This window comes from Peromyscus maniculatus, chromosome 22 (assembly GCF_049852395.1).
Source record: "Peromyscus maniculatus bairdii isolate BWxNUB_F1_BW_parent chromosome 22, HU_Pman_BW_mat_3.1, whole genome shotgun sequence".
NCBI lineage: Eukaryota > Metazoa > Chordata > Mammalia > Rodentia > Cricetidae > Peromyscus > Peromyscus maniculatus.
The window spans coordinates 41,818,431-41,845,108 of NC_134873.1; the positions used below are offsets into that span (position 1 = coordinate 41,818,431).

General features: G+C 48.5%; 1 protein-coding gene across 3 annotated transcripts in view; it reads right to left on the minus strand.

The window, feature by feature from the left end:
* Galnt14 (polypeptide N-acetylgalactosaminyltransferase 14) overlaps positions 1-26,678 on the minus strand; it is a 224,422-nt gene that overhangs the window by 25,681 nt on the left and 172,063 nt on the right. For all 3 annotated transcript variants that reach the window (XM_006990687.4, XM_042266768.2, XM_076559607.1), the window contains exons 4-9: positions 21,099-21,166; positions 19,002-19,067; positions 18,714-18,835; positions 7,689-7,776; positions 6,780-6,864; positions 3,888-3,991 (exon numbers count right to left, since the gene is read on the minus strand). In XM_006990687.4, coding sequence (XP_006990749.1) covers positions 3,888-3,991; positions 6,780-6,864; positions 7,689-7,776; positions 18,714-18,835; positions 19,002-19,067; positions 21,099-21,166 — 533 coding nt within the window. The remainder of the gene's footprint in view (positions 1-3,887; positions 3,992-6,779; positions 6,865-7,688; positions 7,777-18,713; positions 18,836-19,001; positions 19,068-21,098; positions 21,167-26,678) is intronic.

A 26,678-nucleotide genomic window follows, 5' to 3' on the forward strand; every position in this document is an offset into this window, starting at 1 on the left:
GTCTATTTTTCTGGAAAGGATGGACACATCAGCCTGCTGCTATTGCTAACGCAATCAAAGAGACCCCTCAAACATGGCCCCACTGTGTTCAATGTAAACTACTCCAAGCAGTTCCTCGTGTATGGTATCGCCTGTCCTACATCCTCATCCCACGTTCAGCCAACCGTGGATTCGTATTTTATTGAAAATAGAAAACAATTGTGTCTGTTTTGAGCATACATGTATAGCCGTTTTCCTCACTATCTTCCCCTAAATCACGTTAGTTTACGACTGTTTACATAGTATTTTACACAGTATTATGTATTATGGGTCATGGAGACGTGATTTAAGAAATACAAGTGCTTGCATATAGGTTCTGTGCAAGTTTTACACCGTTTTATATAAGGGACTTGAGCACCCGTAGGTTCGAGCGTGGGGGGAGACATCTGTGTCTGGATTGCCTTCCCACCCAGAAATCCCTTCCCATTCAGTCTCTCGCTTTTCACACATGCATTTTGTGAGCAGTTTCAACTCTTCTGGGCTTCGAGAACCAGAAATGAGATGAACTTTCTGCGCTTGCCTTAAGGGAGCCAGCACCAGGACAGGAACAGACAACGGGACAGATACAACATACTTAGATGGTCAGCTCAATGGTGGTATAAAGAAACTCTGTGCGGAGGACACGGGTTGGCAGAGTGGGTGGGTGGCGGAAGGGTGGGTCGTAAAGGAGGAGGCAGAGAGAGTGTCCCCGTAGTAGAAGAGGTCTCCTTGCCCTTGCCATCTGCGGGGGTTCACCGTGGGTGGATAAGGAGGCTCCATCCTCATAGAGGACCTGAAGAGTCTGAAAGATCAGGAGAGTGTACAGAGGTTGGAAGTGGGAGGAGAAGTCTGGTGAGCCTGGAAAGATAGACAAAGCCATGGGAGAGAGGCAGAGCTGTGGATGAAGACCTGGGAGGCTTGCCTCTCAGCGAGGGCACTTTGCCGGGAGCCGAAGAGCAACAGATTTGACGGCAATAAACATCGATGGAGAACCATTTGTCAAAGGGCTGGTGGGGATGGAGAGAAAAGGCAGGCGTGAGGGATATTGAAGCGGATCTTCAGGACTTGGTAACTTGGTGGTATGTGTGTGGGGAGGTGGGATTCCCCTGACAGAGCCTATAGACAGGATTCCTTTACTCTCACAGGCAGCATCTTTCACCTTCTTTTGTAGCCAAAGCACTGCTCACACCCTCCATCCAGACAGCCGGTCATCAATCACGTGACCCCGCCTTAGAATTCTCACCTTCTCATACTTTTAGGCCTGGTTATCTGCCCCTTGCAAATGTTACCCCTGGCCCTACTTTGTGTACACAATCATGTGATGTAGCCATTCTTGGAAAATGGTTCTTTGTTTTCTGGTATATAAAAATTTAAAAGAGAGAGAGAGAGGAAGAAAGGAGAAGAAGAAGAAGAAGAAGAAGAAGAAGAAGAAGAAGGGGGAGGGGGAGGGGGAGGGGGAGGGGAAGGGGGAGGGGGAGGGGGAGGGGGAGGGGGAGGGGGAGGGGGAGGGGGAGGGGGAGGGGAAGGGGAAGGGGAAGGGGAAGGGGAAGGGGAAGGGGAAGGAGAAGGAGAAGGAGAAGGAGAAGGAGAAGGAGAAGGAGAAGGAGAAGAAGAAGAAGAAGAAGAAGAAGAAGAAGAAGAAGAAGAAGAAGAAGAAGAAGAAGAAGAAGAAGAAGAAGAAGAAGAAGAAGAAAATAATAAAATAAAGTGGAAAAAATTTCCCCAAAGGCTTTCAAAGTGCTGTGAGCCAGCTACAACATACTAGGATGTTGGGTGCAGGGAAACAAAGTAGCTGCCGTCCGAGGTGGCTGTCTACAGTGCTTCTCTGTGGTCTCAAAAATCTTGTGATAGATTATAAAACATCTCTCCCACACCTCCCAGGGACCGTTTCCCAACTTCTCTATTCAAATCAGCCCTTGGTGATGCCAAACACCAACTCAGAAGCCGGCTCGACGAGATTGCATCTTGATTTGAGCAGCTGTGTGTTACGTGCGTTAACATCACTCTAAAGGAAGGGTGCTGGGTAAGTGGGACCAGAAGGTGCCATCCTGCCAGTGACAATGCTGCCCGCATCCAAATGAGACTGCTACATCCCAGAGCGATCATCCTCACCTTGTGCATTTCAAGAGGACAGGAAGAACCCCAGCAGACAAACCGGATGGAGGCGAGCTGGAACTTGAAGGGTTTTCTAACAATTACACACACACACACACACACACACACACACACACACACACACACACACAAATTTTCGACCCAGAATACGCTGACCAGAGAAACAGTTTCTGAATCCTTACGAGCGGCATTGGGGCAGAGACCGGAGCCCAGTCATCTATTGGATGGGCTGCAGGGAGCACTTAGCTGCAGATGGGAAGGAGGCCTGGAACTTCTCACTAAGTGTGACGATGTGAGGGGAGTGCTGTGTGCCTGGGGAACTTGCAAATAAATGGTTCTGTGTAGTAAGATACCCAGCTTCATCGAGGCTGCTAGCCTTGAACGCCCACACCAGCACATTCACAATCTCTGTTACATCCCACGGGTGTAACCATTGAGGACTGACTCCCCCAGGAGAAGAGTCGCCCTTGACTTGTGTGCTGGGGACTGGAGATGCCAGTTTTGTTCAACTGTGCTTCCAGTCTGACCCCTACCTTGGCAAGAGACCAGTTTCCTGATAGATTTCTCCTCTATCCTGTCCAGGCTGGGAGAGCAGATGCTGCGGGTGAGGCCACAGCCATAAATTTCTGAGAAATAATTCTCAGTGACTGAGGAAGAAAGCCGTAAAACACCCTGAGGGCAGGGACAGGAGACAGCCATGGCAGTGGGTAACGCCAGGATGAGCCCATGGATCACTTTTCTGGCCTGTGTACTGCTCCCCAAGCCCGCGCCAGCACACCCCGCTCCCCTGACCCCCCAATGCCCACAGAGGGGAAGCACCCCTCACATGAAGACTCTCCCTCTCACACTTTGTGATTGGCTTGCTCAGCCAACAGTCATTGCGGGCTTCCTGCACAATAACAGGCCCTAGGCACCCCGAGGGATGGAGATATCCAAGGGCAAAGCAGACTATATATACCAGACCCATTAGGTCTCACTTCCTGGGTAGAAACTCACATGCCCGTGGACACTACCACTCTTACTCAACTCCAGATATGCGTAACACCTCCGAGAAGGAGAGCTGTTCCATCAAAGCTACACTGTCCCACGGAGGGAAAGAGGATAACTTAGTGTTACTAGCTGGGCGAGATGGGACTCCTTATCTGAGATGTTTTTCCTGTAGCTGCAAATATCAGTCACTACTAAAGCCAGGTCAGGGCAGCTGGGTCTAGTAGCCAGCCACTCTGCACCTTCTTATCCTACTAAAAGGTAAGGGTAAATTACCTCATGTTTTTTTTTTTTTTTTTTTTTTTTTTTTTGTGGTGATTAACCCAGAACTATGATAAGAAGGGATTGCTCTCTCAATCCTGTGCCACGTTCTTTTCCTCCTCAGTCTTCTTCAACTCCAGATTCCCAAGTTCAGTGCTTCTAATTCCAGCCGGTATCTGGCCCCATGGACTTGGTATTCATTCTTAGTTCTCTTGGATTTCACATCTCTCTTTCCCCCTCCGGAACCTGCTTGGGCATGCATCCCTGGTCCTTGGTATCTACACTTGCCACGGTGAAATTCTCTTGCTATGGCCACCTTCCTACAATCACTGTCTGGAACCCTGACCAGAGTTTTTCCAAACGCAGACTCCCATTTCCAGATACTGCTCCCCATTCCCCGCGCCAACAGATCCTGGTAACTGTTCAATTGATGTGGCAGCTAAGGACACAGAGTTCTCAGGCCGCACTGAACAATAGACATCGTGACACACAGGACAGAGACTTACCAAAGTTCTCTCCACCCCAGATGTCCATGTCGACGTCATATTTACCCAGGTAATCAAACCAGGCTTTGTCAATCACGAAGAGCCCTCCAGCTATGATGGGAGTCCTGTGTGTTTGGAAAGAAGGTAAGGTAGGAAATCATTTAATGAGAAGGTACCCTCCAACTCCTTGCGTCGGGGAGTCCAGAACTCAAGGCAAATTTCTTCCCCGCTTCAGAAGGGCCAATATATTTTTAGGCTATCTAAAACAAGGATCTGCCTCTGCCTGTAAATTCTCTGACCTTGCAGGCAAGAAACTTCACTTATCATCACCCTTCCAATGAGCTGCCATGTGCTCCTCCTCCCCCAGTTCTGCACAGCGAGGCTCTCGGGGCAAAGCTGGCCGCTGCGGAGCAGACAGAGAAAGGCTGTGAGCATCGTGGCCATGTCCTGACCTCTGTCTACTTCCTTGATTTCAGTCTTCACCTTTATGTTGTATTTTGAATTCCTGCCCACCCACCCCACCTGCAAAAATAAAAGTGCTGCTGAAATCCTATTCCCAGTATCTCAGAATGTGACCTTATCTAGAGACAGAGTCTATATCGAGGTAATCAAGCTAAAACAAGGTAATGAGGGTGGGCCTGGATCTAGTATGACTGAGGTTCTTATACAAAGGGAAATTGGCATGCAAATGTGAATATCCCAAGAAGAAGAAGAAGATGTGGAGACTAGAGAGAAGTTGGCAATCTGCACGTGGAGCCCAGAGACCTGGCCAGCCATCAGGAGAAAGCAACTCTGCCAATACCTTGCCTGTCTCTAAACCATGGTGCATGCTTCTACCATTTAAACAATTTGGGTACTTGTTGCTGCAGCCATAGCAAACTAATACACCTTCTCCTTTGTTTGGGGCGGGGGCGCATCTCCTTTAACCTAGTATGGCTCTTGATTGCTCAGAGAGATGCTAGGGACGCTGTTCAGAAACAGCAAGTGTTCAAGAGGCAGGCAAGAGCAGCAGGAGCCACACAGGCAATTCCGTAAGGATTAGGACACACATCAGTGAAAGCAATGGCTAGGGCTGTGAACACTCAGGGTCTTGGCCCTCACTTTAGCGTGCCCAGAGAGCAAAGGGAGTTTTGTCTCCACAGCAAACCTAGAGAGCAGGTCAGGAGCCCCAAGTTTGCCCTTGCTTTGGCAATTTGCTGCTCCTGGAATGTTTGTCTAATTCTGGAAACACTTCCTCCCTGATAAGCAGTGTCCATAAGAAGGAAACTTAAGAAGTATGTACAGAAGAAGACGACTTTTTTCCTGGGATGGACTGGAGAACCCAGGTAGCTTCAGTACCATCTTTGCCCACGCTTTTTGCTCCATTCCTCTGAAGACTTGCACAGGCTACACTCTCTCCATACCCCAAACCTGCTCCGTGCACCAACGTAGGGGAGCACAGGGCTCAGCCTGGTGGGAGGCAGCTCCTTTCCCTTCCGGCATCATCTGGTTCTACTGTCTCTCTTAGATTCAGTCCAGATTATGAAGGCTGAAGAAGGGAAGATGAGCTAGGAGATGCATGAGACACAGTGATCTCCGAGTCTCCACCCACCGATCTCGACCACAACCATTCTGCTCTTTGGTACCCCTCCGGTCAATTCAATGAAGTGATCAAACATCTATAACAATGGAGGTACCAGAGGCACGGGCACTCTTGAATAACCTTGGGCATTTGTAAGTGACTGAGTGGAGCAATTCCAGTCTACTGGCCTTGTCTGTAGTCCTTTAAGCACTTCAGATACCTCAGCTGCCCCCCTGCAGAACTGTTTGAGTTTGGAGGTTCCCAAGAGGCCGTGGATGAGCTTGCTAACCAGTCTCAAGTATAAACGTCAAGGCCATATCTCGATGCTGAGACCACAGGCTCCTCTGCAGGATAGAGACTAGGCTCTATTCTATGCCAGAGCCTCTCCAATGGCTGTGAACTCCAGGAAGACAGCTTGCTAGCACAGGTGACAATGGGAACCGAAAAAGAGAATGTGTGGCATGCCAGAGCCACCTACAGAACGGCCGCTTAGCTCTGTTCAAGCCACCAAGTTCACACAGAACAAAACCACAGGTATGTCACCACACAGCAGGGGTCACACCTTCACACCACCTCATAGTTACAGGGCTCACAGCCTCCACATACCCTTTCTGAGCTGAATCCTGACAACCAAAACCTTGGACCCATGGGCCCTAGGAAGCATTGCTTCCTTTACCAGAGGCCCAAATGTGATGTTCTTGGACCCTTACATGTTAGCTGTCATGAGGTGTGCAGGGCGTTTGCCCACCAACCCCACAGTTCCCCCAGAGTTTTCTTGAGTGTGAGCAGCAGGAAATATTAGATAGAAGGCTTTAGAATATGGAGATAAACAGATAAAAAATACAGGATAGTCTCGAGAGGGCCTGGAACCTATTCCAAGGAGGCCTGACTGTCTCTGCCCCAGGGTATTTATAGAAATGCCAAGGTGTGAAGCAAAAGACCTCCCCCAAGCACAGCCAAGTGCAGACCATCTCAGACATCTGCACTCATGCCCGTGGTCCTAATCATCCTCTCTGTGTGGACCTGCTGGATAAAGCCATGAGGAACCTGAAAACGGGCTCCCACAGAGGTGTAAAAGCCATCATGGCCCATGTGAAGGTGAAGAGTATTGGTTACCATTCCTCAGCACAGGTCTCTCAAAGGTCCCATTGCCTTACCCAGAAATCTCCCATAAGACAGAAGCCTTCTAGAACAAGGGGAAAAGTAGAGATTCCCTGCCCCAAGGTTTTGGTTCCCACGTTTCCACTCCTTTTAAACACTGAGTACTGACCTTTCTGAACCACAGGACAGCAGGAAGGGTCAAGCAGAACTGAACCTGCCCACCCTTTACTGCAGCGACCCTTTACACTCACCGGATGGGCTCAGTGGGGTCCAGGCGCAGAGCCTTCTGCTCTGGGGAGAGCTGCTCCCACTGGAAGTGCAGGCTCCAGTCAAACCCTGAAAGACAGCATTGGCCCAGTTGACTTGGTTCCTCAGAGAATACTCGGAGCTCTCCTATCCTGCTACTCCTTTCCCAGTTCCTGGGGAAACCGGCCCCTGGGAAGACAAGTCTCCCTTGGTCTGCCCAACAGCAGGGCTATCAAAGCTCCCTCTAAATTCCCTTCTCCCACTCTAACCCATGGGGCCTGCCTGAAGCTCCCTGCTAGGTAAATAAACGAAGGCCAAAGGGTAAGAGCCAAGGCACATGGCACAAAGGTGACAGAACGGGCATTACCGGGACGAAAGTCATAGGTCTGAGTCTTAGGAAGAAGTAAGCAAGTGGTTTTGGTGCAAATGGTCAGAATCATCTGGACGTCAGTATTGGATGGAAGTGAACTAGGCCCTAGGCTGAGAGCAGGGGAGTGTGTGTGTGTGTGTGTGTGTGTGTGTCTGTCTCTGGGAGAGGGTGATGCCAATATCAAGATGGCAGACCAAGTCAGGCCCCACATAACCTGGGACTCCTAGCTTCCCTACACCCTCACGTCTAGGGGTGAGTCCCAGATGGAAACTAGAGCTCTGGGGCTGGGGTGTCTGGCTCCTTTCCCCAGCATTTCCCTTCACTGTCCTGGGAGAACGGGCCAAGCTGAAGTGGATTTTGTTGCAAGGTCTAGACTCGGACATGTCAGACAGCTCGCCAGGAGGTCTTCGTTTTCCCTACTTTGAGACGGGGTGAAGAAGGAAGAGGAGAAAGAGGAGGAGGAAGGGGAAGAACATGAGGAGAAAGAGAAAGAAAAAGAGGAGAAGCAGGAGGAGGAAGAGGGGAGAAGTGTTAGCTCGCTCACCCCCTCTGAGCTCTGAGGCAGACTCAATGTAATTGAAGGTGTCCAGGTTAATGATGTCAATCACAGGGCATACTACCCTTGTGTAATCCTGCAAAATAAAGACCCACGATCAGTTTACAGGGAACACCTGCTGTCTGGAAGTCAGCGAAATTAGAGACACTCATCAACTAGTGAGTCTGGTTTATAGTCACAAGCAAAGCCATGCATGCCCAAAGGGAACCTGGACACCAAATTCCTTCATCTGAGGCCTGAGGCTCTTAGACAAGTTGATGAATAGCAGTTCCTTGCAAGCAGACACATACCTATATATCTAGTTCTGAATTCCCATCTACTTATCAGCCCAAAACGCCGCTGGCTACTTCCATACACATACTCACTCAGTTCTTCAACAGTGGTTTCACCATCTTCTACCAACATACCCCTTCCTTCAAATTCTGATTTCTATTAACAGATCATCTCATATCCTTTCCCCCTAGCACTAAGTTATGGTTTACCCTGTCCATCAATCAGGTTCTGGTTCTGATTCTTGAAAGGATTGTTTCGATTCTACACTGACTCTTGCTGAGAGAACCATAATGGACTTCTAAGCCCTTCCCCATCTCATTCATACTGTTTCTTGTTGGGAAATAGTACTTTAAGGTGTGTTACTTTTATTTATGTTGCATTTGTTTAACTCTGTGAAGCTGTGATATTTTGTCTAAAACACCTGATGGTCTAATAAAGAACTGAACAGCCAATAGCAAGGCAGGAGAAAGGATAGGCAGGGCTGGCAGGCAGAGAGAATAGATAGGAGAAATCTGGGAGGAGAAAGAGAAGGAGGAGGACCCTGGGACCAGCTACCCAGCTGCATAGCAAGCCACAGAATAAGAAACAAAGAAAGGTATACAGGAATAGAAAAAGAAAAGCCCAGAGGCAAAAGGTATATAGGCTAATCTAAGTTAAGAAAATCTGGCTAAGCCTGGTCTACAGAGCTAGTCCAGGACAGGCTCCAAAGCGATAGAGAAGCCCTATCTCAAAAAAACCAAAACCAAAACCAAAACCAAAAAAAAAAGCTGGCTAGCAACAAGTCAAGCTAAGGCCAGGCATTTTATAAGTAATAATACGTTCTCTGTGTGTGATTTATTTGGGAGCTGGGTAGCGAGGGGCCCCCCAAAAGAGTAAAAACAACCAACAACAGTTTCCTTTCTTTCTGTTTATGGCTGCCCATGCTCTTTCTGCTGTGTGAATCTGGCCATGCTACTCAATTGTCCAATACTTTAATCACCTCTAACATAAGGTACATTTCTTAATACAGCATCTAAGGCCATTCAAACCTGCTTCCACATATGAGTGAGAACATGAGATGTTGGTTTGGGCAGAACAGACATCACCAGAGGCTAGGGGAGTAGGGGAGGGAAGACATAGAAAAGATTGGTAACAGGCACCAAAAATCAATTAAAGGAGGTGTAAGTCCTTCAGTTCTTCAGCGCAGTAGAGAAAGATACAGCTTTTAATAATTTATTATATATTTCAAAATGTTAGGAGAGAAGATTTTGAATATTCTCAACACAAAGAAATGATCGATGTTTGAGGTGACAGAAATGCGAATCACCCTCACTTGATCATTACTTGTTGTATACTTATATGGAAATGTCCAGTGCCCCATGAATATGCCGAATTACTGTGTCAATTAAAAAAAAAGCCATGCATCTTGCTTTCCAATTTTATCACTTACTTCTTCCTCAGGATACCCTGCCTATTGCCATCAAAGTCATTTGGGCTAGAGAGATGGTTCAGTGGTTAATAGTGCTTCCTATTCTTCCAAGAGGACTTGGGTTCAGTTCCCGGTACCCACATCAGAAGGCTCACAGCCACCTAGAACTCCAGCTCCAGAGGTTCTGATGCCTTTGGCATCTGTGGGCACCTGAACACATGTGTATGTGCACATACCCACATACAGATGCACACATACACATACTTACAAAGAAAATAATCCCTAAAGGATCATCTAAGGGATATTTTCAAAATGACCAAGCCCAAGTCCTCAGTTCCTGGTAGAGAGGACTACCAAACCTTTCGAGTTTGTCCATTGTAGGCGAGTATACCACAGGGATATCAGCCCCAACAACGGTATAAACAGGCTCTCCCTTCCACCCACCACCCTTGGGCCAGCTCAGGCAGCAACTTCTGCTTTCTGAAGCCATTTAATTTCCAGGTTCAATCTTTTCCCTAAATGAGGTCGTCTTCTTATTTTTAAGCTCCAGAAGCACAGAGTCCTTGATTCTAAGTTCACAGACTTAATTTGGCCCCGAGCCTCCCACATCCAATTCACTCCGACAGGAGCAAGGTACCTCTGAAAACCAATCGGCCAGGTGGAAAGGAACGCTTTATTGCCAAGGCATCCCTTCCGCTGCAGGGATGTTACGGATGTTTCAGCTGTCAGCACTGCACCTGCCTGGGTGCCACGTGCCACCGTCTCTTTGGAGCTACTCTCCAGCCATTGACGCTGTGTGTGTGTGTGTGTGTGTGTGTGTGTGTGTGTGTGTGTGTGTGTCTACACACATTCCCTGGAGGATGCTCCTATTACTTTAATTTTAAAATGACAAGTTCAGGTCTCTTTGGAGCTACTCTCCAGCCATTGATTGATGCTGGGTGTGTAAGCCTACCCCCCCCCCCCCCCCCCCGAGGATGCTCCTATTACTTTAACTTTAAAATAAAAAGTTCAGGATTGTATTCTGTAAGTTTGACAAAGTCTCCAATCTATCTTCTCTTGCTGTGTTCAGGGTCCTCTACAGGGACACGGACTCCTTCTGTGACCCTTGTCCACACTCAAAGACATGCCTAGTCTGTACACAACTGCTAGGGATAATAACCTCTAAGCCCTTGATACATCGTACTTAGAAGACAGTCATCACTTGCCTGGGAGTCTTGGGCCACACTAGCTAGTCTGTGCTAACACTGTGAAGTATATGGTAAGGGGTCTGTGCCGTGCCCGTGAAGTACCAACTTGACCTCTCCCACCACGTGGTGACCAAGAAGACCATAAAATTCAGGGTCATCTATGTGATGACCAGTTAAAACCTTGGATACCAAGGTGGAGGTGAGCTTCTCTGGTTGGCAGCACCCCCCTCCCCTCCCTGAGCTGCCATACATTCCTTCTGTGAGAGGTTAAATGCTGGCTATAGAACATTTCGGAGGCGGGGGAAGGACAGCTGGGATGTTCATGACGGAACTTTCCACGGGACCTCGCTCTGCTGCTGTTAACCTGTTCCCTTTGCCTGTAATCAGTGATAAGCACAAGTGCGTCCACTCGGCTGGCTTGTGGATTCTTGCATGGAGCCCGTGAATGGTCTTGAGGATTCTCAGACGATATTCTTGTTTTGTTTTCGTGGAAGCCACCCCTGCCCCTTCCCTATTTAAAAATCACAAAATGAAAAGCTAAGTGTAGCGCACATGCCTCGGCCACCGCCTCCACATGGGCACTGTGCCACAGCTGTGACGGACTCCACACGCATTCTCCTACCCCTCTGAGGGCTCGTGTCTTAGGACTTCCATCACACCTCCACTGTGGTATCTGGTCTATGGAGAACAGACAGGCAGTGAGGGCTCTTTGGGGGATGCTATGTGGGGTTACTACCTTGAAAGGGGCTATAGAAGACTTTTAGTGAGTCACCAAAACCAGAACACAAGCTCTCTACATGAGAGGATTAGTATCTACTCTCTGGTGTGTCCCCAGGCCTAGCCCAGAGCATGGAAGGCAGCGAGTATTTGATGGCATTGACTGAAAGAGAGAGGCTATCACTCCCTACACCCTTGTGTAGGTGATGGCAGGGATCAGGTGGGTCACTTATGGCTTAGCAGGGTGGCTTTTCAAACTGGAGCCTCACTAATGGAGAGGGTCTCAATATAATACCCAGAGTCAACAGAGGCTTCCGTTGTGTGCCCCTAAATGGTATGTCCTAAAAGTTAGGACCAAGCTTGAGCATAAGCAAGCAGCTGATAAAATCCTGGGCAGATCCTGGACTATTCTCTATTCCCCGTTTCCTCTCCCTACCGTGTGAAAATCCAAGCCTGTTTTCCCTACCCTATCCCTAGCTCAACTCCCCACCCTCTCTTACCAGGAGGAAAAAGGCTGAAAACACTGGGCAGTAGCCATCAATCACTGCTGCTGTTATACCCCTTGTTTTCTCACTGATTCGCACAATGAAAGCATATTGTGAAGGGGCCATCACAAACTTCTAGAAGCGCTCTCTCGGGGAGTCACCAGCATTCCCGAGTCCTCCTGTGGTATAGGAATTGTAGGAGGACAAAGACGAGTAAGGAAACGCCACACTCTAGGGAAGATGAATTCCATCCGGGGTCTAGAAACAGCCCCGGGGGCCTCTCCTCTGGCCTAGGGGCAGGTGGGCTACATTATGGTTTCCTCCTTATGACCAAATACTTGACAAGAAACAACTGAAAGGAAAGAAGGGTCTGTTTGGGCTCTGTGTGACAGGGAAGGAGTGTGAGGCTGCTTGCTAATATCTCTGAAGATCAGGAAGCAAAGAGAGGTTAATAGCAAGAGGGGTGGGCTACAGTCCTTAAGACTCACCCTCAGCAACCTACTTCCTCCTGCTAGACACCCCCCTCCCGCTAGTTCCATAACACCCCCCCCCCAAACAGCGCCACCAGGTGGGGATCAGATATTTAATTTCGTAAGCTGGTGGAGGGTGGAGGATCAGTTTACATCCAAATCATTCCTATGAGAGAACCCAGAGGAGGGTTCTAAAGGAGTTGCTACTGTGGGGGTAAAGGACACATTGATTGACAGGCTATCTGGATTTCCATTCAGGCTCTGTCATGTAGGAATATGTATGACCTTAGTAAACTGGCATGTTCTGTGGGATTCCGTTTGTAAATCTGCGATGTGAAGGCAGGTTGTTATGATTTGCAAAATGATCCTGCCCTTTTTTTTTTTTTTTTTTTAATAGAGCTCATGTGAGGAAGCTAGAGAGGAAAGCACACGTGAAGGCATTGAAGGATACATTAACTATCGTTTATATGAATTTGCTGGATGTTGAAAGGATTGAGATTTCTTGAAATCTCTTTCCCATCAAAAACACATACAGGGAAGGAGGCAGAAGAAAGAAGCTTGTGTTTAAAAGAGAAAAAAAACCACAACAGAAACCAACTTGGAGTTTCCAGTATCAAGTAATTAGAGGGAAGGGAAGAGAAATTAGGGAGGTGTCACGCGGAAAACTTCAGCTGAAGATGGCCTAGGACAGCTTCTCTCTTATTTTGTTCTATTTTTGAAAACCCCAGTCTCCAATTATAGCTTAAAACTTCCATTTCCACTCTCAAGATCGGATCACGTTCTTTGTGGCGACAAGGCATATAAAAAGAAACCCAGAAGCACAGCTGGAGTGCATGCACATTCCCTATCCCTGCGGGGGCTGTCCCAGGGCCTGCCCCATAGTATTAAGAGGCAGGCCTTTCAGGGTAATCTTAGCAGCCCACAGAGGACTCTCTAGGCTAATCCTGGGGCTCCCCTCGCTAATCTCTTCACTGTGAAAGGTTGAGCTCAGAAGGGGACGGGGACCAAGAAGCTAAGCTCCATCATGGGGCCAAAATGACTCCCAGAGGAGTGTCTGGCTGCAAGAAGCCAAACTCCCATTTGAGAAAGCAAGGAAAACTGTGCCAGTCTATAGGTAAGGCTGGCTGCAGTCAGAGAAATGAGACCATCTCTCAGGGAGTTTTCCTGAGATGGACTCAGAGCCATCGAGATAGAAAGGGATTCGGACTCATTAAGGCTGAACTCCCTTAAAATACCCTCCTAAGCCTGTGGTTTTCCCACTAAACACTCCCATAAGATTGGGCACATCCCTATTTTCATCCTGCATGGAGGAGGGGCTCTTGAGGTTCCGCCCCTCACGGTTAATCTATGGGCAGCTAATCGGTACTAGGGGAGGGGCTGAAATTCATCTTCCCTAGCGGCATAATCACTGATAAGCTGCCTATCGTCCAATAAACAATCTTCCATGAGTGCTCATGCAAGCAACCTTAATTAAATATAGTGAGCAAAAAAAGACAAGGACATGCCGGGCGTGGTGGCGCGAGTCTTTAATTCCAGTTCTCAGGAGGCAGATATCAAGGCCAGCCTGGTCTACACAGGGAGGTTCAGAGAAGCCAGGGCCACACAATGAGACCCTGGAGAGAGGGAGAGAGAGAGAGAGAGAGACAGAGACAGAGAGAGACAGAGACAGAGACAGAGAGACAGAGACAGAGAGAGAGACAGAGAGACAGAGAGACAGAGACAGACAGAGACTTAGGAAAAGAGAGACAGACAGAGACATAGAGAAAGAGAGACAGAGACAGAGAGACAGAAACAGACAGAGACATAGGGAAAGAGAAAGAGAGACAGAGAGACAGAGAGAGAACAAGGTAGGAGGAGAATTGTTCGAGGGAAGAAAGATTTTAGTGGGGGAGAGGTAGGGATACAAGACAGTAATGGAGGATGCATCAAACTTAGCATATAAATGTATGAAATTGTCAAAGAATAACAACAGAAATAACTAAAACAAGAAAGTTCTTTAAAGTTAATCATCTTGGGGGATCCCTGTACAAGAAACATCTAATTCTAGCAGTCCTAGTCTTTAGTAAGAACTGAATATACATGAATAAAAACTTGTACACGAATAGTTATACTAGCATTATTATTGGTCCCCACATGTGGATGAACATAGAAACAAAACATGGCCCGGACTTAACCATGGGATGATTATTTCACCACCAAAAGAATACTGACATGCTCCTCCAAGTATGCATAGAGCTCAAATACATGTTGGGTAAGATAATTCAGGCTCAAAAAGGCCATCTCATAGATTCTAATTTTACGAAATGTACAGAATGGGAAAGTCCCCGGGGGCCCAAGCAAATTAGTGGATGCAGAGGCAGGGAAGAGGAGGAAGCGAGGCACGGTGGCTAATCAGTGTGAAGTTTTCCTCCGAGGTGGTGAGAATGCTGTGCAATTAGATCCCAGTGAGAGTTGCCCAGTCTGTACGCTGCAGCTTAGAATGGTTAAAACAGTCAGTTTTTTGTTACATGTCCTTTACATGGGTGTGCATGCACACACACACACACACACACACACACACACACACACACACACACACACACACTATACCTGCTTCTTTAGCTAGGGTTAAATTACCTTAGAGACCACATGAAAGTGCTTATGGGTAAGGCGGGGGTGGGGGGGGGGCAGGAAACAGTGGAATACAAAGTTGGGTAAATACAGGATGATGACAACTATACTTAAAAGATGCTCCTTTGACGAGAAAATGATCCTAAGTGGGGAGAAATGAGACTGCAGATGTCTTCCCGCGATAGAATTGTGGTTGATTAGTTTTCATTCTAATGCTCTATGTTTTCTAAGATGTCCGCGCCGCAGTAACTGTGGGACATGTTTGTGATGGAAAAGGAGAGATCCAGCCCTCTTCTTTGCCATCTTCTGCTCCTGGGCCACAGGGCTTCCAGAATACCACACTCCTGGCTTTAAGTCTATTTCTCTTTCCTGTGACCTTGGCTGAAGCGGGGAACGTTGCCCCGAGCCTCAACTTCTCTCCCTGCCCATGTCCCACTTTCTTTTACCTTCCTGTGGTTCTGCAGCCTTGGCCTTCAAGCCCTGACTTCACCAGCCCTTGGCTCCTGAGAGCAACTCACGTATAAGACATTTCTGGGGATATAAAGGTTCCCACTGCGGGGGGGGGGGGGGGGGGGGGGGGGGGGGAGTCTGCTCAGCACCTGAGATATACTAAGCTTCTCTATGTTTCTCATGAAGAACTTTCTGATAGCACAGTGATTTTCAACCTTCCTAATGCTGCGACCCTTTAATACAGTTCCTCAGGTTGTGATGATCCCCAACCATAAAATTATTTTCGTTGCTACTTCATAACTGTAATTGTGCTACTGTTATGAATCATAATGTAAATACCTGTGTTTTCTGGTGGTCTTAGATGACCCCCATGAAAGGGTTGTTTGACCCCCACAAGGGGTTGAGACCCACAGGTTGAGAACCAATGTCATAGTACTTCTACCCATGGATACCTGTTCTGTGTGGTTCTTTCCAAACTATCACAGCATGAGTCTATAGGAGCCATGTGAGATTGGCTAAGTACCAGCTAATTCCTTTCACGATGCCTGTTTGAGACTCTTCCCCAAATAGGTGTCGATCAATACCAGCTAATTAGCATAGGGGTAGACAATGAGTCTACTGTTTCTACTAATTCCAAGCATGCCACCACCCCCGACATGCCGGGGCATCTAAGGATGGTTTTCAAGCCCTGAGAGCCATCTACAGCAGTTAAGGTGGTGATGGGAAGAGGACTAGTTCCCAGCTGCATTTGTCATCTATTAAGGGAGACTAAGAACTCAGAAGAGGAAAATGGAGGATAAGGTAGGCAGTGGCTGCTCAGAGCCATCCTGGCTGAGCATGCAGATGGGGAGACTCCGGCAAAGTCTTGAGGAACAAGACAGTTTGTGAAAAGGAAAATAAGGTGCCAGGGACAGGAAGGACCTGATCAGAGGTGACGCACTGGCTGCCACTGGGGAGATGGGTCGGTCAGCAAAGCACCCACTGTGCAAGCATGATTACTTGAGTTGGGATCCCCAGAATGCACATACAAAGCCAGACAAGGCAACACTTGCCTGTAACTCCAATATCAGTGCTTGTGGTGTGTGTGTGTGTGTGTGGTGGGAGTAACAGAGACAGGAAGATTCCTGGAGCTCATTACATTACAAGTCAGCCCCGACAGCATGATCAGCTTTAGGTCCGGTAAGAGATCGTGGTGGAATATTATTTGAACGATGTAAAGATGTGCTCCATCTGTTTATGCTGCAGAATAGGACTCTAACTGTGTAAAGGTGCATTGCTTTTGTTTATGATGCATTTGTTCAATTTCAGAATGTGAAGATGTGCTGCATCTGTTTCATCTTGCCTGCCTAAGGCATCCGATTGGTCTAATGAAGAGCTGAATGGCCAGCTAGGCAGAGAAAGGATAGGTGGGGTTGGCAGGCAGAGAGAATAAACAGGACGAGGAATCTAGGCTGGGAAGATGAGAAGGGATGAGAGAAAGAGGAGGAGGAGAGAACAAGGGAGACACCCAAGGCCAGAAGCCAGGCAGCTGCCAGTCAGCTAGACACAGGAAGCATCGGAAGTAAGATACACAGAAGGAAAGAAAAGTAAAAAGCCCTGAAGCAAAAGGTAGATCAAGAGGACCGGGTTAATTTATGTTAAAAGAGCTAGCTAGAAATGAGCCCAAGCTAGGCCAAGCATTCATAACTAATAATAAGTCTCTTTTTTTAAGATTTATTTATTTATTATGTACACAGAAGAGGGCACCAGATCTCATTACAGATGGTTGTGAGCCACCATGTGGGTACTGGGAATTGAACTAAGGACCTCTGGAAGAGCTCTTAACCTCCAGCCATCTCTCCAGCCTGGCTAATAATAAGTCTCTATGTTATGATTTGGGAGCTAATTGGCAGCCTAAAAGGAAAAACCTGGTACAAGAGATCTTGTTTCAGAAATAAAGGTAGAAAGCAAACGAGGAAAGACATTAGATGTTGACTCCCTCCCATGTGCCTCTGAACAAGTAGATGTCATATACAATACCCTCCCTCCCACACACAGACAGGACAATGACAAGGACAGAATCAGGAACAGCCCATCTGTGTCAGCACAGAATCCTGGGGAGCCTAGGGACGCTAGGATGAGAATACAGAGGGGAGGAGGTTTCTGGAAGGGCCTTCAGTGCCAAGGGAAATCCCTCAATTGAATAGCCAGCTCACAAAAGCATTTCCCTTTTCAGATCCTTCTGACTGATTTGTGTGTGTGTGTGTGTGTGTGTGTGTGTGTGTGTGTGTGTGTGTGTGTGTGTGTTTTGCGCGTGCAGGAGTGGGGTGGGGGGGATCCTTCTGAACAATGCTAAGGGTCCAGACTCAGAGAAACTCTTCCAAACTCAGAGAAAGTAGTCCCTAATAGGTGTTGACAACTAGCTCCATGTGTGAGAGAGCTCAGCATCCCGCTGAGGGTACTTCCTGCAATGGACAAGTGGCAAAGGCTTCTTGGTTCTCTTTTGAGCAGTGTGCCCTTTGAACTCTTCTCTCCTTTCAACACTATTATGCAGGCAGGCATTGAGTGGTTATCAGCCAGGGCAGGAGGAAGCCATCCCAGCCCAGGCCACAGGCTGTTCTTCTGATTCTGGGGATAGCATCCCTAAAGAATCTCAAACCACACACCACATAATGGTCCAGACACTATTTATCTCATCTGTGAAATGAGTATGCTACAAATGCCCGACCCCTACAAACGCCACGCTAGCTGTGCAAGTCAGTCGTTCAGGCAGCACCAGTGTGTATCAATGATACTGGGGTCTCCAGTGAGCTGTGTGCTCCGCCGATGAGCACACAGAAATGGGTGAGCTTCTCCGAGAGTACCAAGGAACAAGGAGAAGAGTAAGATCCTGTTTTGTTTTCTAAAGTGGTGGCTGGGTCACAGAGAAGAGCAGCACACAGAAACTCAGAGCAATTCAAGGGTAAAAGGATCTCAGCATCCAGCCTTCTGGCTTGGCCTGGGGATTTCAGGGAAGGTGCTAGGTGGGCAAAAGGAAGACAGAAGCTCCAGGAACTGGTTATCTCTGCTGCCTCCTCCCTACAGAAGGTACTCGGGAGGATGCTTTTTCCAGAACTTTCTTCTGTCTGACAGATACAGTTCTGGGGAGTTTTCTCTTGCCCGGGACACTGCATGCCACATGCTACCGGCCCACAGTTTCCATTTCAGGCTTGCTGCTGTGGGCAGCAGTGTGATTAAACAAACAGCCCAGGCCTTGCCCCACCACTGACTGCACACAGTGTGATCTTGTTCGGGCCACGATGCTCTAGTCCTTCATCTATAAAGTGGGGACAACACTCTGTCCCATCCAGATCCCTAAGGGGACTCACAAGCTTGGAGGCCCTGGAAGAAATGGGAGGTCGGAACCCTCAGCTCCCCTTCTCAGCCTGACTCACCTCCTTGACCCTGTGTAACAGAGGCTGCAGCCAATCCCTGTTCACCTCACAGTGGCTGTCCAGGAATGTCAGAGTGGCGCCCTGGGCGATGTCAGCACCCCGCATCCGGGACCGGACCAGACCTGTACCGGGGACCAAAGGCCAGGTGGGTACCACCGTTGCTCCGGTGACCCAGCAAGACCACGTCAGAGTCATTCAGTATTCCCCCGGACACCCAAATACAAACACCCACCATGCCCCACTCTCCATCCACGTGCGCGCCAGCCCCGCCCCCATGGCACAGCCTACCTTGCCGCTGGCTGTTGCGCAAGCACTTCACCTTGGGCAGCTTGATGAGCTGCTTGCAGTCCTCAGCTGCAAAGACAAAGGGGTCATGCTGAGTGGGCACCTGGGGCGTGACTGCACGTGAGCGAATTAGAAGGATCAGGAAGGTAGGACCTACTTGGTATCACCCCCCTGACTGCAGAGCCAGGGTGTTTCTAGGTCCATGAAGGGGCTGAGGATCACCGGGCGAAGTGATCACAACGGGGCCCATTTGGAAGAGGTCAGCCCACAGTGGTACCTGCGGAGCTTTCGCGAAAACGTTCCAAGTGTGGAACCGTGGTCTGGTCACCCCAGGGTCATCTTCATTGCTATACCCCCATTGGGTTAATTCGGACTCTCTTCACGGCAGTGAGTCTAGTTAAAAATGCCAGGAAGCCGGCAACAGAAAAAAAAAACGACTTTGGACTTCGCTTTTAGAGCACGGAGGCCCACTTTATGACGAGCTCAGCCACCATTTTTTTTTCCCCCATCACAGCAGAGCTTATAATGGGAGGGTGGTTCCAGTCTGATGAACAATGTGCCAGGGTGGGTAAGAGACCCACTGCCCTTCGGTCACTCGCCCCAGTCACACTGGGATTATTCTGTTGCTCTGTCTCATCCTTAACCTGACTGGTGGCCCTACTCATTGGTTTTCTTTATAGACCTTGGCCTTTCTGCTTAGCTCTGGACTCTACCAAGCAACAGAAGAAAGTTTTACAGGTTTCCCCTGGCAAGGTCTTATTCCAAGAGCTCTGAATGTGTTAATGCACTTGGCCTCTATATAAGCCATATATATGATGACTATAGTGATATATATATATCACTATAGTCATCTCATATAGGTGAGGGAGCTGACTTGAAGTTAATGGCTTTCTTGAGGCACAAGGATAAGGAGTGAGGAAGTCCCAGATCTAGGGTTTGAGCCAAGGCTATCCCATTCCTAGGGGACCTTACAGCACTTCCTTATGCTCTTGAGCACCAGGGGACCCCCAGAAGGAGTGAAGCCCTACTCCAAGCTCCTCCTCATGAGGCAAGGAGCGCAGACCACTGAGTTCCGGAACTAGTACAGGTCTCAGTACCAGAGGCCTCACATATAACCCACTTTTCCCACAAGGAATCCAGTGTCTCCGTCCTTGTGTGTGCGTTTCTAGAGCTTATGCATTTCAGGTATCAATGTGTGAGTGGCCCCTACGCCCAGTTCCCAACACCTCTGCTGGATGGGATGGAGGTTGCTTTCCTGATACTTATAGTTGTCTGTCCTCTGGTGCCACCTGCCTGGCTCACCACCAGGAAAAGACTGTCCCATTTGACTGAGAAGGACTGCATCCAGGACAGAGGTTATTTGAAGAGGGGTTTGGCACTGCTAATATTTGAATTCTAGCAATGACTCTATAACTATTGTAACTTTCAGACTTAAAGAGGTGTCTGGAGACCCCGGCATGTTATACTGGGGAAAGAGGACCAGAGGAGTAAATCTGGGTGTCACCTGGGTTCTTTTATGGAATGACTAACGGAATACGAGGCAGGAAAGGGTGGTAACCAGTGTGTGGAAAGGTTCAAAGGCTCACACTGTCATGGGCGTGTGTTGGGGACGTTTTATGGGGATCTCAATTCAAGGCCCTCCAGATCCCCAGGGGGTAAGAGGGAGGGAACATGGCAGCCTCAGGTCAGATGAACTCATTAATGCAGCATCTGAGGGAGCTTTGGGTTCTAGTGTTGATTCTCAGTGTGTGTGGGGTCTCTTCCCATGTCCAGGAATGTAGCTGAGAAGCTAACGACTCTGGTACCACATGCGTTCCTCCACACATGTGCACTCCCTCAGCAACCACCCCAGACAGGAGTCTAACAAATTTAGCTAATTAGGTCCTCAAAAACTTACAGCAGAGAACCCCAACATTTCCCCCCCTCAAATATAAGGTTTATCTCCTTTTTCAGCTCAGGCATAGACACTCAGTCTTCCATGTCTAATCCCCAACTTGGCTTCCTTTCACCTCTAGGGTGTCAGCGGGCTCCCCTCCACTTGTACACAGTGGCTGGGACCAGACATCAGTGCCTCAGTTGCCACTAATCAACGTGACTTACGGTCATTGCTGAAGTCATCCACTAATATGATCTCCTGGATCAGATGCGTCGGGGTGCGGTTTAACACGCTAGAAGGAAGAGAAATGATGATGATGTCTTCTAGTGGCCAAAACACACGTCTCAACTCCAGTTTTCAGTATCACCGCATAGGAGGGTTGGAGATTCGGGGGCACCAAAAGGTTTCTCCAGTCATCCTACGCATCAGGGGCCATGGAGGAAATCATTCTGCCTTCTCCATCACAGTAAACGATAGGCTGCCCAGTAACCCACCCAGACAGAAACCCAGGTGGTACCAACAATGGTAACCTCCCTCTCCACAAACCCCAGTATAGGAGTTCTAGCTGAACATTTCACTTAAATCACTCTCACCTTGTCTATCTCTGTCCTGCTTCCCCCCCCCCGCCCCCCATTTTTTAACAGGGGAGTAGATGGGGTCTTACTGTGCAGCCCAGACTGGCTTTGAACAGCTGATCTTCCTGCCTCCCCCTCTCAAGTACACGATTACAGGCATGCTCTACCACCCCTCACTTTGTCTAATTGTATTTAGTTTACCGCTGCAGCCTCTACCTGTCCCAGCTCCTCTCAGTCCCAGGCTGATTTCCTTGTGGCTTTCACGTGACCTTTCAGAGACATACATCTAAGAGTGTGGACTTCTGTGTGGCCACAAACTGATAAAATCCAACTGTGCCTCCCCACTCCCCATACCCCAAACCCTCAGCGTGACCCACACCCTCCCATCCCTGAGCCGGCCTATGCTGCCCACAGCTGTTCATGCCCAGCGCGGCCACCTGAATTTCTTGTGCGCATTCACCATCGAGAGCCTCTTCTAGGAGCTGAAATGGCCCTAAGCTGCCCACAAAGACCAGTTCAAATGTCACTTCCTCTCTAACAGCTTTCCAATCTACTTAGGGAGAATTAATTGTTTCCTCCCCTGGGATTCTTTAGCAGTTTTTAGCTGAAGCTTCTTGCAGCATTTATCATGTTCTGACACTGGCAGCTGGTTTTACACCTCACCAGGCAAGCTCCTGCCCCTGTAACCCTGATGCCATGTAGAAGTCTTGGTGAGAGAGGAAACACTCTGAAGAGAGACCGTGACTCTCCCTCCAGCTAGCAGAATCATGGAATCAGTGTGCTTAACAGACATGTAGAATCTAAGCTTCAAGTGGAACTCCAAATTAAGAATACAAATGGCTTCAGCTGTACATCTATTAAATGACTGGAAATAGGGACAAAGAACTCTGTCAGGCCAGAATAAGTGCGTAGCTTCACATGAGCCAGTCCATAAAATCCCTGAGATTCTTTTCTCTTTCAGATATGGAAGATCATTGTGTATGCCTGTATACGTGTGTGTGTGTGTGTGTGTGTGTGTGTGTGTGTGTGTGTGTGAGTGTGTGTGTGCATGCTTGTATGTATATGAAAGTGAAGGTCTGAGTTCAGTGTTGGGTATTGTGCTGGTTTGAATGAAAATTGACTCCCATAGGCTCATAGAGAGTGGCACTATTAGGAGGTGTAGTCTTGATGGAGGAAGTATGTCACTGGAGCGTGGGCTTTGAGGTTTCAAATGTGCAAGCTATGCTCAGTATAACACAGACTCTCCCTGCTGCCTGCGGACCAAGAGGTAGAACTCTCAGCACCATGTCTGCCTGTGTGCCACCATGCTTCCCACCATGACGATAAGGTACTAAACCTCTGAACTGTAAGTCAGCCCCAATTAAATGTTTTCTTTTATAAGAGTTGCCACGGTCATGGTGTCTCTTCGCAGCAATAGAAAACCCTAACTAAGGTATTTACTTTAACTATTCTCACTTTATTTTTGAAGAGAAGGTCCACTGGACATGGAGCACACCAATTTGCCTAGACTACTGGCCAGCAATCTCCAAGGGTCCTCTTATCTCTGCCTTCCAACACTGGGAAGATAGGTGTACACACAGCCAGACCTGACTTTTTCATGTATGCTGGGGATCTGAACTCCAACCCTTATGCTTGTGTAGCAAGTTCTTTTCCAACTGAGATATTTCCCCAGCCCTAGGGAATAGAGTGTGTGTGTGTGTGTGTGTGTGTGTGTGTGTGTGTGTGTTTCACATATACATCAACAACAGAAATATCATTATTTAATATTTCCCCCCAAAATGTTGAAACAGATTTAGTTTCCTCACTGCCAAGTTGAGAACGTTCTGTTCATTCTAAATCTGTATTCTCTTATAAGACATGGTAAAATGATTTCCCTTAGAGAAATGGTTCTTCACCTTCCCCAGTCATTGCATTAGAAATAAAGTTCCAATAGTTGCTCACTGTTTAGCAGTGTTACTTCAAATAACACTTTTTATTTATTCTTGGAGACTCGATAAAACATACACACACCTCCCTTCTCCCCTTCCAACTCTTGCTGTCTCCTCAAAGGTCCTCCTCCCAACTGCATGTCCTCCCCTGTCTCTATTTTTTATCCCCCACTGAGTGAGTCCAACTAGTGTTGTTCATAGTCACATCGGGGTGGAGCCATCCACCACCAAGATGGACACCACACTTGAGGCCACAACCCCGAAGAAGAAAACTGACTCTCCCTCCCCCGACAGCTATCAGCTTGCCAACAGCTCCTCAGTTAGGGGCTCCCCAGATCATGCTTGAATTTTAACGGGCTTGGTCTTGTGCTGGTGACCACAGCCTCTATGAGCTCGCGGACGCAATGCCCACGCCGTGCCCAGCATTTCGCAGCACTCTTCATCCTGTGACTCTCACACTCTCTCCGTCCCCTCTTCGGTGATGTGATACTCTCTGAGCCTTGGGAGAGGGCCTGGATAAAGGTCTTCTTCCATTTAGGGCTGAGCACTCATGGTCACATGTTCTCATCATTTTGACTCGTGAGTTTCTGTATTAAGGACTGCCCGTTGACAAAAGATTTATTGACCAAGGTTGAGAGTAGCAAAGAGCCTGGGTCAGTTCCAGGCTCCACTCTGGCCCCACTGTTGTGGGCCTCTTCCCACTCCGGGGCCTTTCAGACAGAATGCCTACCTTGGATTTTCCTTGGATCTGACTTAAAAACTATCTCTGTGATAGAGAACCTGAGATAGTGAAGGTAACCTGGGACCCAAGTCGCTTTGCCCCAGAACAGGATTGGCCAAGCCATCTCAATGCTAAATTGACAATATATTAAATAGTCTTTGTCTCATGGGTTTCTATAAATTAAAAGATGACCACAGGCATAGTAAAGAGGGAATTACACTTCTCTTTCCACCTTGGTTTGGCTACACTGCTTTAAAAAAAAATCAAATTTCCTTCACTCATTTCTGTTCCTTAATTTCTTTTGGGATGCAGGGAAACTACAGGGTTGAGTTTATGAACCCGAGAGCCTAGTGACATCTCTGTAGACGGTAACATGCCAGGCCTGGAGCTTTGCTGACATCTCTCTATATTGGAAAGATGTTGAGGGCACACATTCTATGTGCTGGGCACATGGGAAGTCAGTTCCACCCGCAGAAGCTTGTCATTCAGCGGTATTCAAGCTGTTAGACTTGGGGCAAGCATAGTGGCTGGTCTGTAGAAGGGGAGTCGTTTACAGTATCAAAGGGCTATGGAGAAAACCTATATGAGGCATTCAGTGTAATATTTTGCCCCTAAGTGATGACAGATAATAGCCATGCTTACTACGCCATGGGTCATTCATGATTTGTTACTTGAACTGACCTCTCGTGCTAGAGACGTCTTATCCGAAGGTCACAGGCTTGGTTGCAGTATTAACTGTGGGTCTCGGAACTCTTCCGAGCATCCCCAGATGTCAGGATTTCTCCAAAGCATTTTTGCTTCACAACACCCACCACAATACACCCAGAGTCCTGCGTATATCGGGGAAGGGGTTTCAGGGTGGGTGCTGGTGAGGGTTACAGGGGCATCCCTCTACTCAGATCCTCCTGAGCCCCTTTTCCAGTGCAGCCCCCCCCCCTTTCTATGCAGGATGCAGACTCTATGAGAAAGGAACTTTGCCTGGAGCTACCTTTATTTGTGAAGCCTTAATTCTCACCATGGCAACTAGTGTAAGGAGGAGAGAGGAACCCCAACGCAAAGCCCGAACAGTTGTGACAGTCTGTGGGGAAGTGGGGGACAGGGAAAGGAGGAGGCTGCAGCCTCCACCATAAGGTGGTGGGTAGAGATTGCTCGCTGTGATTGTCCCGGAGAAAACACAGCAAACCCAGCCATCCACCAGCCCTCTAATCAGGGCAGGAGGGGAGAGGGAGGCAGACGGAGGGGGAAAAAAAAACCTGCTTGAAGAATAACCTCTAATGAGGTTTGATTACGCTGGAGCTTCTGCATTCGGTTCCCCCAAATCCCCGCCGGCTCTTTGAAATTCAAGAGTTCTCTTCTGTGAACATCAAAAGGTAAATCGCGTGTAGCTCTGAGCTGGTTGAACTGAGAGATGATTAGCGAATAAAAAATGTCCAGGGTTTAGAACACGGGGGTGGGGGTCAGGGGAGGGGGGAGGGAGAGAGAGAGAAGGAAATTGTCAGCAGTGAGGGCTAATTAGACCATTTCCTGCTAACACCTGGCCTGCTTCTGCTCCTGTCATCCGAGCAAATGAAGGGATGGTGGGGGTCTCCCTACAAGTGCCTCAAGGCTGGGAGCACCTGAGACGGGCAGGTACTCTGGATGTCTGAAGTGGCTGGAAAAGGAAAAAGTGAAGTCCGGCCCAGGGACCTTGGCCTGGGTGGCCCCCCCTCCACCACCCTCCTTTCAACACCTCCTCCCCCCCCCCACGCCCCCAATTCCTGCCATCTGAACCTTGGCTGCTGTGATCTCCCGCCCTCTGTCCACCTCACAGGTTCTACAGTCCAGGCATCTCACCAGCCCCCCATCAGCAGAGTAAATCCTCCTCCTGTTTCCCCAGGGCTCAGTTTGCCTTGCCTCACTCCATCCTAGCTGCCCCACCCGTCTTTCTTCACGTGACCGCAGGATGGGTCGACGCGCTCATCTCATTGGCATGTGTGGGCCGCACTGTCCAAGGAATCATTTTGGATCTGTCTCCTATGTGCAGCCACACAAGGCAGAATCAATGACTTCTCCCACTCCCCTGATTTCTGTGATCTAATTATGGGGTCCATGTGGGGCCTCGAGTCACGTCGTGGGGGGGAGTAGTTTGGGGAACGTAGACTCACAGGCTTGGACTCAGTAAGCCCTACAACATCTTGCTGTGTAGTCCTGAGCAGGTCGGCTCCCCACTTCCATTCCTTCTGTAATTACCTTTCCCTTGTAAAAAGCAGGTGATATTAATACTTGACCTACTTCACAGGCTTTTGTGCGTATGAAAAGAGGAAGCGTATTTGAAGTTGCTCCGTGAACTCCGCAGAGCTGTATGCAGACAGGCCTTATCAATCGCTCCATAAATACCAGTTGAATGAAGAAGACCCGGGGCCAGCTGACAGCTGAGTGTGGTCGTTCCGGAGTGAGACAGGTTTTGCGGTTCAAGCACATGTCTGTGCGGCCTCCGCTTCTCAGCAGGAAGGCTTCAGTCAGTACCGGGCCTCCAAATGCCATGGTTTCCTGGGCTTCGCGAGCATCGCTTAGCACCATGCCTGGCACATGCCAGTTGCT